This window comes from Oncorhynchus mykiss, chromosome 2 (genome assembly GCF_057628025.1).
Source record: "Oncorhynchus mykiss isolate SJ-2025 chromosome 2, ASM5762802v1, whole genome shotgun sequence".
Lineage (NCBI taxonomy): Eukaryota > Metazoa > Chordata > Actinopteri > Salmoniformes > Salmonidae > Oncorhynchus > Oncorhynchus mykiss.
Window position 1 is genome coordinate 99,416,373 of NC_143023.1, and position 16,667 is coordinate 99,433,039.

At 52.1% G+C, this 16,667-nt stretch overlaps 1 protein-coding gene across 13 annotated transcripts in view; it reads right to left on the reverse strand.

Annotated features, from left to right (window-relative positions):
* The window catches only part of tjp1b (tight junction protein 1b), a 281,273-nt gene that overhangs the window by 19,605 nt on the left and 245,001 nt on the right, over nt 1–16,667 (reverse strand). For all 13 annotated transcript variants that reach the window (XM_090213969.1, XM_036960728.2, XM_036960733.2 and 10 more), the window contains 6 exons: nt 12,034–12,142; nt 9,919–10,138; nt 6,027–6,211; nt 5,242–5,337; nt 5,051–5,133; nt 483–693 (listed from right to left, as the gene is read on the reverse strand). In XM_090213969.1, the coding sequence (XP_090070095.1) occupies nt 483–693; nt 5,051–5,133; nt 5,242–5,337; nt 6,027–6,211; nt 9,919–10,138; nt 12,034–12,142 (904 nt within the window). The remainder of the gene's footprint in view (nt 1–482; nt 694–5,050; nt 5,134–5,241; nt 5,338–6,026; nt 6,212–9,918; nt 10,139–12,033; nt 12,143–16,667) is intronic.

Here is a 16,667-nt window from a genome sequence, read left to right on the forward strand (position 1 = left end):
AGCATGATAATAGCATGTTAACAATTCAACTCAAGGGTCAAAGAATGGATCCCTGAGGGACTCTACAAGATATCAATTCACTTTTCTTAACATGCGGCTTCAAATCAAACCAAATCAAATCAAATCAAATGCTTCAATTAAACCAAGCAAACAAATGGTTGAAGACTTAGGTTTATGATAGAGAGCAGTTTGTGTATGTAAACAGCCGGGTATCTAATAGGGCCAAGATATTTTGTGGAGTTCCTCAGGGATACATTCTCGAACCCGTGTTGTTTTGGAAACACTTATTTTGAACTATACCTCATAATACTGTCATAATATTGTCAGAAACGTGACATAACAAATGCCCCTCCCTTTACTCACTGGTGAAAAGGGGATGGTTGTTCTTCCTTAATTTCAGGGCTCTCTCTACTCTCCTCCTAACCTCTCTCCCCCACCTCCTCTCTGCCCATCTCTCTTCCATCTTCCCCCTCTCTACTCACTGGTGAAGAGATGGTGGTTGTTCTTCCTTAATTTCAGGGCCCTCTCGTAGAGTTTCCGGGCGGACTTCCTGGACTCGGAACATAGCCTGGTTCTCATGTTCTTGACCCCCTGTTTGTTGTCTGGGTTCAAGAACACTACGATGGGGTACCACTGGGCGTAGTTCAGACGGTCTACTGCGTTGGGGGTGATGTCCAGCACTGCATGTTTGTCCTATATACCAGAAAAACATAACTTACAAAATCTATTCCTCCTACTGGGTCAGAGGGCCTCAACACAGTCAGTGATTCCTCCTACTGGATCAGAGGGCCTCAACACAGTCAGTGATTCCTCCTACTGGGTCAGAGGGCCTCAACACAGTCAGTGATTCCTCCTACTGGGTCAGAGGGCCTCAACACAGTCAGTGATTCCTCCTACTGGATCAGAGGGCCTCAACACAGTCAGTGATTCCTCCTACTGGGTCAGAGGGCCTCAACACAGTCAGTGATTCCTCCTACTGGGTCAGAGGGCCTCAACACAGTCAGTGATTCCTCCTATTGGATCAGAGGGCCTCAACACAGTCAGTGATTCCTCCTATTGGATCAGAGGGCCTCAACACAGTCAGTGATTCCTCCTATTGGATCAGAGGGCCTCAACACAGTCAGTGATTCCTCCTATTGGATCAGAGGGCCTCAACACAGTCAGTGATTCCTCCTATTGGATCAGAGGGCCTCAACACAGTCAGTGATTCCTTCTACTGGGGAAGAGGGCCTCAACACAGTCAGTGATTCCTTCTACTGGGGAAGAGGGCCTCAACACAGTCAGTGATTCCTCCTATTGGATCAGAGGGCCTCAACACAGTCAGTGATTCCTCCTATTGGATCAGAGGGCCTCAACACAGTCAGTGATTCCTCCTACTGGGGCAGAGGGCCTCAACACAGTCAGTGATTCCTCCTACTGGGGAAGAGGGCCTCAACACAGTCAGTGATTCCTCCTACTGGGGAAGAGGGCCTCAACACAGTCAGTGATTCCTCCTATTGGATCAGAGGGCCTCAACACAGTCAGTGATTCCTTCTACTGGGGAAGAGGGCCTCAACACAGTCAGTGATTCCTCCTACTGGATCAGAGGGCCTCAACACAGTCAGTGATTCCTCCTATTGGATCAGAGGGCCTCAACACAGTCAGTGATTCCTCCTACTGGGTCAGAGGGCCTCAACACAGTCAGTGATTCCTTCTACTGGGTCAGAGGGCCTCAACACAGTCAGTGATTCCTCCTACTGGGTCAGAGGGCCTCAACACAGTCAGTGATTCCTCCTACTGGGTCAGAGGGCCTCAACACAGTCAGTGATTCCTTCTACTGGGTCAGAGGGCCTCAACACAGTCAGTGATTCCTCCTACTGGGTCAGAGGGCCTCAACACAGTCAGTGATTCCTCCTATTGGATCAGAGGGCCTCAACACAGTCAGTGATTCCTTCTACTGGGGCAGAGGGCCTCAACACAGTCAGTGATTCCTCCTACTGGGGAAGAGGGCCTCAACACAGTCAGTGATTCCTCCTACTGGGGCAGAGGGCCTCAACACAGTCAGTGATTCCTCCTATTGGATCAGAGGGCCTCAACACAGTCAGTGATTCCTTCTACTGGGGCAGAGGGCCTCAACACAGTCAGTGATTCCTCCTACTGGGGAAGAGGGCCTCAACACAGTCAGTGATTCCTCCTACTGGATCAGAGGGCCTCAACACAGTCAGTGATTCCTTCTACTGGGGAAGAGGGCCTCAACACAGTCAGTGATTCCTCCTACTGGGGAAGAGGGCCTCAACACAGTCAGTGATTCCTCCTACTGGGGCAGAGGGCCTCAACACAGTCAGTGATTCCTCCTACTGGGGCAGAGGGCCTCAACACAGTCAGTGATTCCTCCTACTGGGGCAGAGGGCCTCAACACAGTCAGTGATTCCTCCTACTGGGGCAGAGGGCCTCAACACAGTCAGTGATTCCTTCTACTGGGTCAGAGGGCCTCAACACAGTCAGTGATTCCTTCTACTGGGTCAGAGGGCCTCAACACAGTCAGTGATTCCTCCTACTGGGTCAGAGGGCCTCAACACAGTCAGTGATTCCTTCTACTGGGGAAGAGGGCCTCAACACAGTCAGTGATTCCTTCTACTGGGTCAGAGGGCCTCAACACAGTCAGTGATTCCTTCTACTGGGTCAGAGGGCCTCAACACAGTCAGGGATTCCTCCTACTGGGGCAGAGGGCCTCAACACAGTCAGTGATTCCTTCTACTGGGGCAGAGGGCCTCAACACAGTCAGTGATTCCTCCTACTGGGTCAGAGGGCCTCAACACAGTCAGTGATTCCTTCTACTGGGGAAGAGGGCCTCAACACAGTCAGTGATTCCTCCTACTGGGGCAGAGGGCCTCAACACAGTCAGTGATTCCTCCTACTGGGTCAGAGGGCCTCAACACAGTCAGTGATTCCTTCTACTGGGGAAGAGGGCCTCAACACAGTCAGTGATTCCTCCTACTGGGGCAGAGGGCCTCAACACAGTCAGTGATTCCTCCTACTGGGTCAGAGGGCCTCAACACAGTCAGTGATTCCTTCTACTGGGTCAGAGGGCCTCAACACAGTCAGTGATTCCTCCTACTGGGTCAGAGGGCCTCAACACAGTCAGTGATTCCTTCTACTGGGGAAGAGGGCCTCAACACAGTCAGTGATTCCTTCTACTGGGGAAGAGGGCCTCAACACAGTCAGTGATTCCTTCTACTGGGGAAGAGGGCCTCAACACAGTCAGTGATTCCTTCTACTGGGGAAGAGGGCCTCAACACAGTCAGTGATTCCTTCTACTGGGGAAGAGGGCCTCAACACAGTCAGTGATTCCTCCTACTGGGGAAGAGGGCCTCAACACAGTCAGTGATTCCTCCTACTGGGGAAGAGGGCCTCAACACAGTCAGTGATTCCTCCTACTGGGGAAGAGGGCCTCAACACAGTCAGTGATTCCTCCTACTGGGTCAGAGGGCCTCAACACAGTCAGTGATTCCTCCTACTGGGTCAGAGGGCCTCAACACAGTCAGTGATTCCTCCTACTGGGTCAGAGGGCCTCAACACAGTCAGTGATTCCTCCTACTGGGGCAGAGGGCCTCAACACAGTCAGTGATTCCTCCTACTGGGGCAGAGGGCCTCAACACAGTCAGTGATTCCTCCTACTGGGGCAGAGGGCCTCAACACAGTCAGTGATTCCTCCTACTGGGGCAGAGGGCCTCAACACAGTCAGTGATTCCTCCTACTGGGTCAGACGGCCTCAACACAGTCAGTGATTCCTTCAACTGGGGCAGAGTGCCTCAACACAGTCAGTGATTCCTCCTACTGGATCAGAGGGCCTCAACACAGTCAGTGATTCCTCCTACTGGATCAGAGGGCCTCAACACAGTCAGTGTATCTCCTACTGGGGCAGAGGGCCTCAACACAGTCAGTGTATCTCCTACTGGGGCAGAGGGCCTCAACACAGTCAGTGATTCCTCCTACTGGATCAGAGGGCCTCAACACAGTCAGTGATTCCTCCTACTGGATCAGAGGGCCTCAACACAGTCAGTGATTCCTTCTACTGGGGCAGAGGGCCTCAACACAGTCAGTGATTCCTCCTACTGGGTCAGAGGGCCTCAACACAGTCAGTGATTCCTCCTACTGGGGCAGAGGGCCTCAACACAGTCAGTGATTCCTCCTACTGGGTCAGAGGGCCTCAACACAGTCAGTGATTCCTTCTACTGGGGCAGAGGGCCTCAACACAGTCAGTGATTCCTCCTACTGGATCAGAGGGCCTCAACACAGTCAGTGATTCCTCCTACTGGATCAGAGGGCCTCAACACAGTCAGTGATTCCTCCTACTGGATCAGAGGGCCTCAACACAGTCAGTGATTCCTTCTACTGGGGCAGAGGGCCTCAACACAGTCAGTGATTCCTCCTACTGGGGCAGAGGGCCTCAACACAGTCAGTGATTCCTCCTACTGGATCAGAGGGCCTCAACACAGTCAGTGATTCCTTCTACTGGGGCAGAGGGCCTCAACACAGTCAGTGATTCCTCCTACTGGGGCAGAGGGCCTCAACACAGTCAGTGATTCCTCCTACTGGGGCAGAGGGCCTCAACACAGTCAGTGATTCCTCTTACTGGGGCAGAGGGCCTCAACACAGTCAGTGTATCTCCTACTGGGGCAGAGGGCCTTAACACAGTCAGTGATTCCTCCTACTGGGTCAGAGGGCCTCAACACAGTCAGTGATTCCTCCTACTGGGGCAGAGGGCCTCAACGCAGTCAGTGTATCTCCTACTGGGGCAGAGGGCCTCAACACAGTCAGTGATTCCTCCTACTGGAGTAGAGGGCCTCAACACAGTCAGTGATTCTCCAGTGAATCCTGTTCTCTTTTCATCATGAGTGGAATAGAAAATGGACAACAAAGACAACATTTGGAAAAAGCTAATTCTGCATCACCAAACATGTCTAAAGAGAATGTCATTCCACAATAATTCCAAAACGAAATTCCTCAAATCAAAATGAGTCCTATTGAAATGAGTGACTGTACGTGCTAATGAAGAGGGAAAACTCACTCTGTCGATGATCTGTTTGATGGTGTGGAGACGGATGATTCCCGAACTACGCTGGTCTTTCCCTGCGTCTCTAGGTTCACTCTCTGAAACACACGGGGAAAGAAATAGTTTCATTGCGTTTAATCGTTCTATAATGAACTCGTTTTTTAAATGGAATTATCACGTCATTTCAATACACTTCTGTTACTCACTTGCGAGCTCGAAAAGATCGGGCTCCTCTCGGGAGAGCTTCTCTCGTGCCACGTCAGCGATGGGTCCAAATATCACCACAGGCCTCAGGAAACCAGCTGGACAAACACACCCCCAACAGAAGGCCATCAAAAGCACATTAAACTGAGTGGGAGGATTAGTGATTTTTATTGGGCTCTCCGTTAGCTGTGGAAGACGCAACAGATACTCGTCCTGGTTTCCACACAAAACGTTGGAAACATGTCAAAATACAGAACGCTAATGGACACACAACTTTAACACGAATTTATAACTAAAACTACACAACTAAAGAAAATACACATTCTAAAAGCAATAACAGTTGTTGCATTTAAAAACAGCGTAACAAGTTAGTAAAAGCAGAATATTTGGGTCAGGGTTGTGTAGCAGCAAACCGTAGTGTTTACAACCCACCCCAGGGGTCTTTTTCACCCCTCTATCAATTGAAAGACAATATTTATAGTTGGCGCTACGTTATGAAAGCTCACCACTATTAGAGACAGGTTAAGATTTACAAGAGTAGCTAGAGAGGAGGGCTGAGGGAGGAGGGGCTAGAAAGGAGGGCTGAGGGAGGAGGGGCTAGAGATGAGGGGCTGTGGGAGGAGGGGTTATGGAGGAGGGGCTATGGAGGAGGGGCTAGAGAGGAGGGGCTAGAGAGAGGAGTGGCTAGGGAGGAGGAGCTGAGGGAGGAGGAGCTGAGGGAGGAGGCTTTATGTTTTTTAGCACAGATAAGAATTTATAATGTTATAACAAGGCAAGTCATCCTCACCTTCTCTAAGCACCACCCTCTCGTATGCAGGGAACTTGGACTGGACGGGCTGGGCCGACAGGTCCTCTCTGCTCTTCCTCAGGTTCCTCTTGGAGCTCCTCAGGCCCCTGAACCTCCAGAAGTCTGCCCTGTCGCCCCCTGCTGTCTTGGGGAGGCTGTACTGCACGCTGGACAGCTGCTCCGCTCTGGAGACAGATAGAGGAGAGGGAGTTGGATAACTAACTAACTCGATAACTAACTCGATAATTAACCCTAACCCTGCTGTCTTGGGGAGGCTGTATTTCACGCCCAGAGTGGAGAGAAGTTTGTTATTATGTTTTTCTCTGTAAAAGAGAATGAGATTAGGTCTCCCGAGTGGTGCAGTGGTTTAAGGTAGTCCAGGCTCTGTCGTAGCCGGCCATGACTGGGAGTTCCATGGGGCGGCGCACAATTGGCCCAGCGTCGTCCGGGTTAGGGGAGAGTTTGGCCCAGCGTCGTCCGGGTTAGGGGAGGGTTTGGCCCAGCGTCGTCCGGGTTAGTGGAGGGTTTGGCCCAGCGTCGTCCGGGTTAGGGGAGGGTTTGGCCCAGCGTCGTCCGGGTTAGGAGAGGGTTTGGCCCAGCGTCGTCCGGGTTAGTGGAGGGTTTGGCCCAGCGTCGTCCGGGTTAGTGAATGAGATTAGGTCTCCCGAGTGGTGCAGTGGTTTAAGTTAGTCCAGGCTCTGTCGTAGCCGGCCATGACTGGGAGTTCCATGGGGCGGCGCACAATTGGCCCAGCGTCGTCCGGGTTAGTGGAGGGTTTGGCCCAGCGTCGTCCGGGTTAGTGGAGGGTTTGGCCCAGCGTCGTCCGGGTAAGGGGAGGGTTTGGCCCAGCGTCGTCCGGGTTAGTGGAGGGTTTGGCCCAGCGTCGTCCGGGTTAGGGGAGGGTTTGGCCCAGCGTCGTCCGGGTTAGGGGAGGGTTTGGCCCAGCGTCGTCCGGGTTAGGGGAGGGTTTGGCCCAGCATCATCCGGGTTAGTGGAGGGTTTGGCCCAGCGTCGTCCGGGTTAGTGGAGGGTTTGGCCCAGCGTCGTCCGGGTAAGGGGAGGGTTTGGCCCAGCGTCGTCCGGGTTAGGAGAGGGTTTGGCCCAGCGTCGTCCGGGTTAGTGGAGGGTTTGGCCCAGCGTCGTCCGGGTTAGTGAATGAGATTAGGTCTCCCGAGTGGTGCAGTGGTTTAAGTTAGTCCAGGCTCTGTCGTAGCCGGCCATGACTGGGAGTTCCATGGGGCGGCGCACAATTGGCCCAGCGTCGTCCGGGTTAGTGGAGGGTTTGGCCCAGCGTCGTCCGGGTTAGTGGAGGGTTTGGCCCAGCGTCGTCCGGGTAAGGGGAGGGTTTGGCCCAGCGTCGTCCGGGTTAGTGGAGGGTTTGGCCCAGCGTCGTCCGGGTTAGGGGAGGGTTTGGCCCAGCGTCGTCCGGGTTAGGGGAGGGTTTGGCCCAGCGTCGTCCGGGTTAGGGGAGGGTTTGGCCCAGCATCATCCGGGTTAGTGGAGGGTTTGGCCCAGCGTCGTCCGGGTTAGGGGAGGGTTTGGTCCTGCCTTGTCCGGGTTAGGGGAGGGTTTGGTCCAGCGTCGTCCGGGTTAGGGGAGGGTTTGGCCTAGCGTCGTCCGGGTTAGGGGAGGGTTTGGCCCAGCGTCGTCCGGGTTAGGGGAGGGTTTGACCCAGCGTCGTCCGGGTTAGGGGAGGGTTTGGCCCAGCGTCGTCCGGGTTAGGGGAGGGTTTGGTCCAGCGTCGTCCGGGTTAGGGGAGGGTTTGGCTCAGCGTCGTCCGGGTTAGGGGAGGGTTCGGCCCAGCGTCGTCCGGGTTAGGGGAGGGTTTGGCCCAGCGTCGTCCGGGTTAGGGGAGGGTTCGGCCCAGCGTCGTCCGGGTTAGGGGAGGGTTTGGCCCAGCGTCGTCCGGGTTAGGGGAGGGTTTGGCCTAGCGTCGTCCGGGTTAGTGGAGGGTTTGGCCCAGCGTCGTCCGGGTTAGGGGAGGGTTTGGCCCAGCGTCGTCCGGGTTAGTGGAGGGTTTGGCCCAGCGTCGTCCGGGTTAGTGGAGGGTTTGGCCCAGCGTCGTCCGGGTTAGTGGAGGGTTTGGCCCAGCGTCGTCCGGGTTAGGGGAGGGTTTGGCCCAGCGTCGTCCGGGTTAGGATAGGGTTTGGCCCAGCAATGCCTGGAGTAAGGGGAGGGTTTGGCCCAGCGTCGTCCAGGTTAGGGGAGGGTTTGGCCCAGCGTCGTCCGGGTTAGGGGAGGGTTTGGCCCAGCGTCGTCCGGGTTAGGGGAGGGTTTGGCCCAGCGTCGTCCGGGTTAGGGGAGGGTTTGGCCCAGCGTCGTCCGGGTTAGGATAGGGTTTGGCCCAGCAATGCCTGGAGTAAGGGGAGGGTTTGGCCCAGCGTCGTCCAGGTTAGGGGAGGGTTTGGCCCAGCGTCGTCCGGGTTAGTGGAGGGTTTGGCCCAGCGTCGTCCGGGTTAGGGCAGGGTTTGGCCCAGCGTCGTCCGGGTTAGGGGAGGGTTTGGTCCAGCGTCGTCCGGGTTAGGGGAGGGTTTGGCCCAGCGTCGTCCGGGTTAGTGGAGGGTTTGGCCCAGCGTCGTCCGGGTTAGTGGAGGGTTTGGCCCAGCGTCGTCCGGGTTAGTGGAGGGTTTGGCCCAGCGTCGTCCGGGTTAGGGGAGGGTTTGGCCCAGCGTCGTCCGGGTTAGGATAGGGTTTGGCCCAGCAATGCCTGGAGTAAGGGGAGGGTTTGGCCCAGCGTCGTCCGGGTTAGGGGAGGGTTTGGCCCAGCGTCGTCCGGGTTAGGGGAGGGTTTGGCCCAGCGTCGTCCGGGTTAGGGGAGGGTTTGGCCCAGCGTCGTCCGGGTTAGGGGAAGGGTTTGGCCCAGCGTCGTCCGGGTTAGTGGAGGATTTGGTCCAGCGTCGTCCGGGTTAGGGGAGGGTTTGGCCCAGCGTCGTCCGGGTTAGGATAGGGTTTGGCCCAGCAATGCCTGGAGTAAGGGGAGGGTTTGGCCCAGCGTCGTCCGGGTTAGGGGAGGGTTTGGCCGGCAGGGATGTCCTTGTCCTATCGCGCTCTAGCGACTCCTGTGGCGGGCCGGGCTCAGTGGACGCTGACACGGTCACCAGGTGTACGGTGTTTCCTCTGACATATTGGTGTGGCTGGTTTCCGGGTTAAGTGGGCATTGTGTCAAGAAGCAGTGCGGCTTGGCAGGGTCGTGTTTCGGAGGACGCATGGCTCTCGACCTTTGCCTCTCCCAAGTCCGTACGGGAGTTCCAGCGATGAGCTAAGACTGTAACTACCAATTGGATACCACGAAATTGGGGAGAAAAAATGTATTTTAAAAAATGAGAACGAGATTTAGTTCTCTGTATAACTCAGATGATGAAGGTCTATTGATTGAAATGTTGGTGAAAAATATGCATGGAATATGCATTTATGCATGAAATATGCATTTTTGGGGAATCAAAATCACCGGTGTGCTGGAGTTGCTTTTCTATTCAGAACAAGAGAATGAGAGGGACAGACAGAGTTCTTGGTAGAGACACCTCTGTAGAGGGCTTTCATGTGTCTGTGACACTGTCCAGTAAACTTGGCACGGCTAACGTCAATACTGCCAACACAGAGGCACTTACATGGCAATGATAATCATAACAAATGTGGTTAAAGCTACGAGAGGACAACGTGACGTTAACATTGTTCTGATGACTTGTGACCCGTGTGAATCTTCCCCTATTATTTTAACACATTTACATGATTGTCTAAAAACCAGGTAAGTTATACAGAACACATTCTGTTTTCAAATAAACAAAACTGATTTCTGTGAAAACTCAACCTCATTATGGCTTGCTGATAAACAGCCAGAGAGGAGCCAAAATGGACAGGACTGAAGAGAAGACGGAAATAGTGTCATTATCACCTGTTCTTGTTAGGTATGATGCCTCTCTCCACTTCCTGATGGTTCTTCCCTATGCGGATGGCCAGCCAGGAGCCCAGCTTGCCGTTGTACAGGGTGTCCACCACTCTGAACACCTCTCCCTTGTTGAAGCTCAGGCCGTACGGAGACTCCTTCTCATACTCAAAGTGGGTCCGGATGTAGAACGAGTCGCCCACATCAGACTCCACGATCCGCCGGTACACTGGACCAGAACACAGACTGAGTTTGAGTATCAGAGTTGGAGACAGAGAGTTGAGAGGCAGAGAGTTGAAAGACATAGTTAAGAGAGAGACAGAGAGTTAAGAGAGAGAGAGAGAGAGTTAAGAGAAAGACAGAGAGTTGAGACAGAGTTAAGAGAGAGACAGAGACAGAGAGTTAAGAGAGAGACCGAGTCAGAGTTAGAGACAGAGTCAGAGTTAGAGACAGAGTCAGACAGAGACAGAGTTAGACAGAGACAGTCAGACAGAGTCAGAGTTAGAGACAGAGTTAGAGTCAGAGACAGAGTCAGAGACAGAGTCACAGTCAGAGTTAGAGACACAGTCAGAGAGAGTCAGACAGAGTCAGAGTTAGAGACAGAGTTAGAGTCAGAGACAGAGTCAGAGACAGAGTCACAGTCAGAGTTAGAGACACAGTCAGAGTTAGAGACAGAGTTAGAGACAGAGACAGACAGAAAGGAGAGCAGAGCAGAGCAATAGAGATAAATCTCAGATGATGGAAGTTCAACTGGTCCCAATTAGCTTCCCCTCCATTACCTTGGCCCTAATTATTTGATGATTGCAGATCTGTATGGTGGAAGCTCCACCACTAAACTGATTGTACCTATCGGAACCTTCAGATAAACTGATTGTACCTATCGGAACCTTCAGATAAACTGATTGTACCTATCGGAACCTTCAGATAAACTGATTGTACCTATCGGAACCTTCAGATAAACTGATTGTACCTATATGAACCATCAGATAAACTGATTGTACCTATCGGAACCTTCAGATAAACTGATTGTACCTATCGGAACCATTAGATAAACTGATTGTACCTATCGGAACCTTCAGATAAACTGATTGTACCTATCGGAACCTTCAGATAAACTGATTGTACCTATCGGAACCATCAGATAAACTGATTGTACCTATCGGAACCATCAGATAAACTGATTGTACCTATCGGAACCTTCAGATGAACTGATTGTACCTATCGGAACCTTCAAATGAACTGATTGTACCTTTCGAACCTTCAGATAAACTGATTGTACCTTTCGGAACCTTCAGATAAACTGATTGTACCTATCGGAACCTTCAAATGAACTGATTGTACCTTTCGAACCTTCAGATAAACTGATTGTACCTATCGGAACCTTCAGATAAACTGATTGTACCTTTCGGAACCTTCAGATAAACTGATTGTACCTATCGGATCCTTCAAATGAACTGATTGTATCTTTCGAACCTTCAAATTAACTGATTGTACCTTTCGAACCTTCAGATAAACTGATTGTATCTTTCGGAACCTTCAGATAAACTGATTGTACCTTTCGGAACCTTCAGATAAACTGATTGTACCTATCGGAACCATTAGATAAACTGATTGTACCTATCGGAACCATTAGATAAACTGATTGTACCTTTCGGAACCTTCAGATAAACTGATTGTACCTTTCGGAACCTTCAGATAAACTGATTGTACCTTTCGAACCTTCAGATAAACTGATTGTACCTTTCGGAACCTTCAGATAAACTGATTGTACATATCGGAACCTTCAGATCTGCAAATATTGATATATAACAGTGTTTTTCAAACCTCTCCTCAGGGATTCCCAGACATAAAAAAATATATATATATATATATATATATATATATATATATATATTCTTTTTAATAGCTAACCCTGAACTAGCTCCTCACCTGATTCAAGTAGTCATCGGCTTGATGATTAGTTGACCAGTTGAATCAGGTAAGCTAGCTGTGGAATAGTTCAAATACATGGACCGTCTGGGGATCTCCGAGGAGACGTTTGAAAAACCCTGGGAGGGATGGAGTGAAAGGGACCAGTCCTCAGTCTGCGATTCATCCAGTTTCCTCTCGTCCTCCTGCACTCACCATCCTTCTTCTTCTGGGCCAGGATGGTGACCTCTTCACCTTTAGGGAGGTCAAGGAGGAACAGCACCGCCTCTTCTCGGATTATATTTGCAAAATCTACATTATTAACCTGGGAAAAGATGAAGAAAATAGGAAGGTTGTCCAACGGTAACCACGGTGACGTTTCATATGGTCTACGTTTGTGGATTGTAGAATCTATAACAGATCACAGCACAACACATGTTGATGATGTGGGCCTTGGAAAGAATCGAGGACATGAAAAGGGTTGTCCCTTGTCATGTTGAACAGAACAGTCGTGAAGAGAGCACGACAAAGCCTATTTCCCCTCAGGAAACTAAAAATATTTGGCACGGGTCCTCAGATCCTCAAAAGGTTCTACAGCTGCACCATCGAGAGCATCCTGGCTGGTTTGCATCGCTGCCTGGTATGGCAACTGCTCGACCTCCGACCGCAAGGCACTCCTGAGGGTAGTGCGTACGGCCCAGTACGTCACTGGGGCCAAGCTTCCTGCCATCAAGGACCTCTACACCAGGCGGTGTCAGAGGAAGGCCCTAAAAATGGTCAAAGACTCCAGACACTCTAGTCATAGACTGTTCTCTCTGCTACCGCACGGCAAGCAGTATCTGAGAGCCACGTCTAGGTCCAAAAGGCTTCTTAACAGCTTCTACCCCCAAGCCATAAGACTGCTGAACAATTAATCAAAGGGCTACCCAGACTCCTCGTTTATGCTGCTGCTAGTCTCTGTTTATTATCTATGCATTTTTAACTCTTCCGTACATGTCCATATTAACTCAATTACCTCGACTAACCGGTGCCCCCGCACATTGACTCTGTACCGGTACCCCCTGTATATAGCCTCCACATTGACTCTGTACCGGTACCCCCCTGTATATAGCCTCCACATTGACTCTGTACCGTAACACCCTGTATATAGCCTCCACATTGACTCTGTACCGTAATACCCTGTATATAGCCTCCACATTGACTCTGTACCGGTACCCCCTGTATATAGCCTCCACATTGACTCTGTACCGTAATACCATGTATATAGCCTCCACATTGACTCTGTACCGTAAAACCCTGTATATAGCCTCCACATTGACTCTGTACCGGTACCCCCTGTATATAGCCTCCACATTGACTCTGTACCGTAACACCCTGTATATAGCCTCCACATTGACTCTGTACCGGTACCCCCTGTATATAGCCTCCACACCCTGTATATAGCCTCCACATTGACTCTGTACTGGTACCCCCTGTATATAGCCTCCACATTGACTCTGTACCGTAACACCCTGTATATAGCCTCCACATTGACTCTATACCGTAACACCCTGTATATAGCCTCCACATTGACTCTGTACCGTAATACCCTGTATATAGCCTCCACATTGACTCTGTACCGGTACCCCCTGTATATAGCCTCCACATTGACTCTGTACCGTAACACCCTGTATATAGCCTCCACATTGACTCTGTACTGGTACCCCCTGTATATAGCCTCCACATTGACTCTGTACCGTAACACCCTGTATATAGTCTCCACATTGACTCTGTACCGGTACCCCTGTATATAGCCTCCACATTGACTCTGTACCGTAATACCCTGTATATAGCCTCCACATTGACTCTGTACCGGTACCCCCCTGTATATAGCCTCCACATTGACTCTGTACCGGTACCCCCTGTATATAGCCTCCACATTGACTCTGTACCGTAATACCCTGTATATAGCCTCCACATTGACTCTATAACGTAATACCCTGTATATAGCCTCCACATTGACACAGCACTTTCTGTACAGCACTTTGAGATATCAGCTGATGTACGAAGGGCTATATAAATACATTTGATTTGATTTGATTTGACATTGACTCTGTACTGGTACCCTCTGTATATAGCCTCCACATTGACTCTGTACTGGTAGCCCCTGTATATAGTCTCCACATTGACTCTGTACCGGTACCCCCTGTATATAGTCTCCACATGGACTCTGTACCGGTACCCCCTGTATATAGCCTCCACATTGACTCTGTACCGGTACCCCCTGTTTATAGCCTCCACATTGACTCTGTACCGGTACCACCTGTATATAGCCTCCACATTGACTCTGTACCGGTACCCCCTGTATATTGCCTCCACATTGACTCTGTACCGGTACCCCCTGTATATAGTCTCCACATTGACACTGTACCGTAACACCCTGTATATAGTCTCCACGTTGACTCTGTACTGTAACACCCTGTATATAGCCTCCACATTGACTCTGTACTGTAATACCCTGTATATAGCCTCCACATTGACTCTGTACCGGTACCCCCTGTATATAGCCTCCACATTGACTCTGTACCGGTACCCCCTGTATATAGTCTCCACATTGACTCGGTACCGGTACCCCCTGTATATAGTCTCCACATTGACTCTGTACCGTAACACCCTGTATATAGCCTCCACATTGACTCTGTACCGTAACACCCTGTATATAGTCTCCACATTGACTCTGTACCGTAACACCCTGTATATAGCCTCCACATTGACTCTGTACCGTAACACCCTGTATATAGCCTCCACATTGACTCTGTACCGTAATACCCTGTATATAGCCTCCACATTGACTCTGTACCGGGACCCCCTGTATATAGCCTCCACATTGACTCTGTACCGGTACCCCCTGTATATAGTCTCCACATTGACTCTGTACCGGTACCCCCTGTATACAGCCTCCACATTGACTCTGTACCGGTACCCCCTGTATATAGTCTCCACATTGACTCTGTACCGTAACACCCTGTATATAGCCTCCACATTGACTCTGTACCGTAACACCCTGTATATAGTCTCCACATTGACTCTGTACCGTAACACCCTGTATATAGTCTCCACATTGACTCTGTACCGGTACCCCCTGTATATAGTCTCCACATTGACTCTGTACCGTAGTACCCTGTATATAAGCTCCACATTGACTCTGTACCGTAATACCCTGTATATAGTCTCCACATGGACTCTGTACCGGTACCCCCTGTATATAGCCTCCACATTGACTCTGTACCGGTACCCCCTGTATATAGCCTCCACATTGACTCTGTACCGGTACCCCCTGTATATAGTCTCCACATTGACTCTGTACCGTAATACCCTGTATATAGCCTCCACATTGACTCTGTACCGTAACACCCTGTATATAGTCTCCACATTGACTCTGTACCAGTACCCACTGTATATAGTCTCCACATTGACTCTGTACCGTAATACCCTGTATATAGTCTTTTGCCCCCGCTTGAGGAGGGAGGAGAGAGGAGGGGGTGGAGGAGGGAGGAGAGAGGAGAGAGGAGGGGGTGGAAGAGGTAGGAGAGAGGAGGGGGTGGAAGAGGGAGGAGAGATGAGGGGGTGGAAGAGGGAGGAGAGAGGAGGGGGTGGAGGAGGGAGAAGAGAGGAGGGGGAGGAGGGGTTGGAAGAGGGAGGAGAGAAGAGGGGTTGGAGGGGGGAGGAGAGGTTGGAAGAGGGAGGAGAGAGGAGGGGTTGGAAGAGGGAGGAGAGAGGAGGGGGTGGAAGAGGGAGGAGAGAGGAGGGGGTGGAGGACAGAGAAGAGAAGAGGGGGTGGAGGACAGAGAAGAGAGGAGGGGGTGGAGGAGGGAGAAGAGAGGACGGGGTGGAGGGGGGAGGAGGGGTTGGAAGAGGGAGGAGAGAGGAGGGGGTGGAAGAGGGAGGAGAGAGGAGGGGGTGGAAGAGGGAGGAGAGAGGAGGGGGTGGAGGAGGGAGGAGAGAGGAGGGGGTGGAGGAGGGGGTGGAGGAGGGAGGAGGAGGGAGAAGAGAGGAGGGGGTGGAGGAGGGAGGAGGGGGTGGAGGAGGGGGTGGAGGAGGGAGGAGGAGGGAGAAGAGAAGAGGGGGTGGAGAAGGGAGGAGGGGGTGGAGGAGAGAAGAGGGGGTGGAAGAGGGAGGAGAGAGGAGGTGGAAGAGGGGGAGAAAGGAGGGAGAATAGAGGAGGGAGAAGAGAGGAGGGGGTGGAGGAGGGATGAGAGAGGAGGGGGTGGAGGAGGGAGGAGAGAGGAGGGGGTGGAGGATGGAGGAGGGGGTGGAGGAGGGAGAAGAGATGAGGGGGTGGAGGAGAGAGGAGAGATGAGGGGGTGGAGGAGGGAGGAGAGATGAGGGCGTGAAGGAGGGAGGAGAGATGAGGGGGTGGAGGAGAGAGGAGAGATGAGGGGGTGGAGGAGGGAGGAGAGATGAGGGGGTGGAGGAGAGAGGAGAGATGAGGGGGTGGAGGAGGGAGGAGAGATGAGGGCGTGGAGGAGGGAGGAGAGATGAGGGGGTGGAGGAGAGAGGAGAGATGAGGGGGTGGAGGAGGGAGGAGAGATGAGGGGGTGGAGGAGAGAGGAGAGATGAGGGGGTGGAGGAGGGAGGAGAGATGAGGGCGTGGAGGAGGGAGGAGAGATGAGGGGGTGGAGGAGAGAGGAGAGATGAGGGGGTGGAGGAGGGAGGAGAGATGAGGGGGTGGAGGAGAGAGGAGAGATGAGGGGGTGGAGGAGGGAGGAGAGATGAGGGCGTGAAGGAGAGAGAGAGGAGAGAGGAGAGGGTAGAGGAGAGAGGAGAGGGTGGAGGAGGGAGGAGAGAGGAGGGGGTGGAGGAGGGAGTGG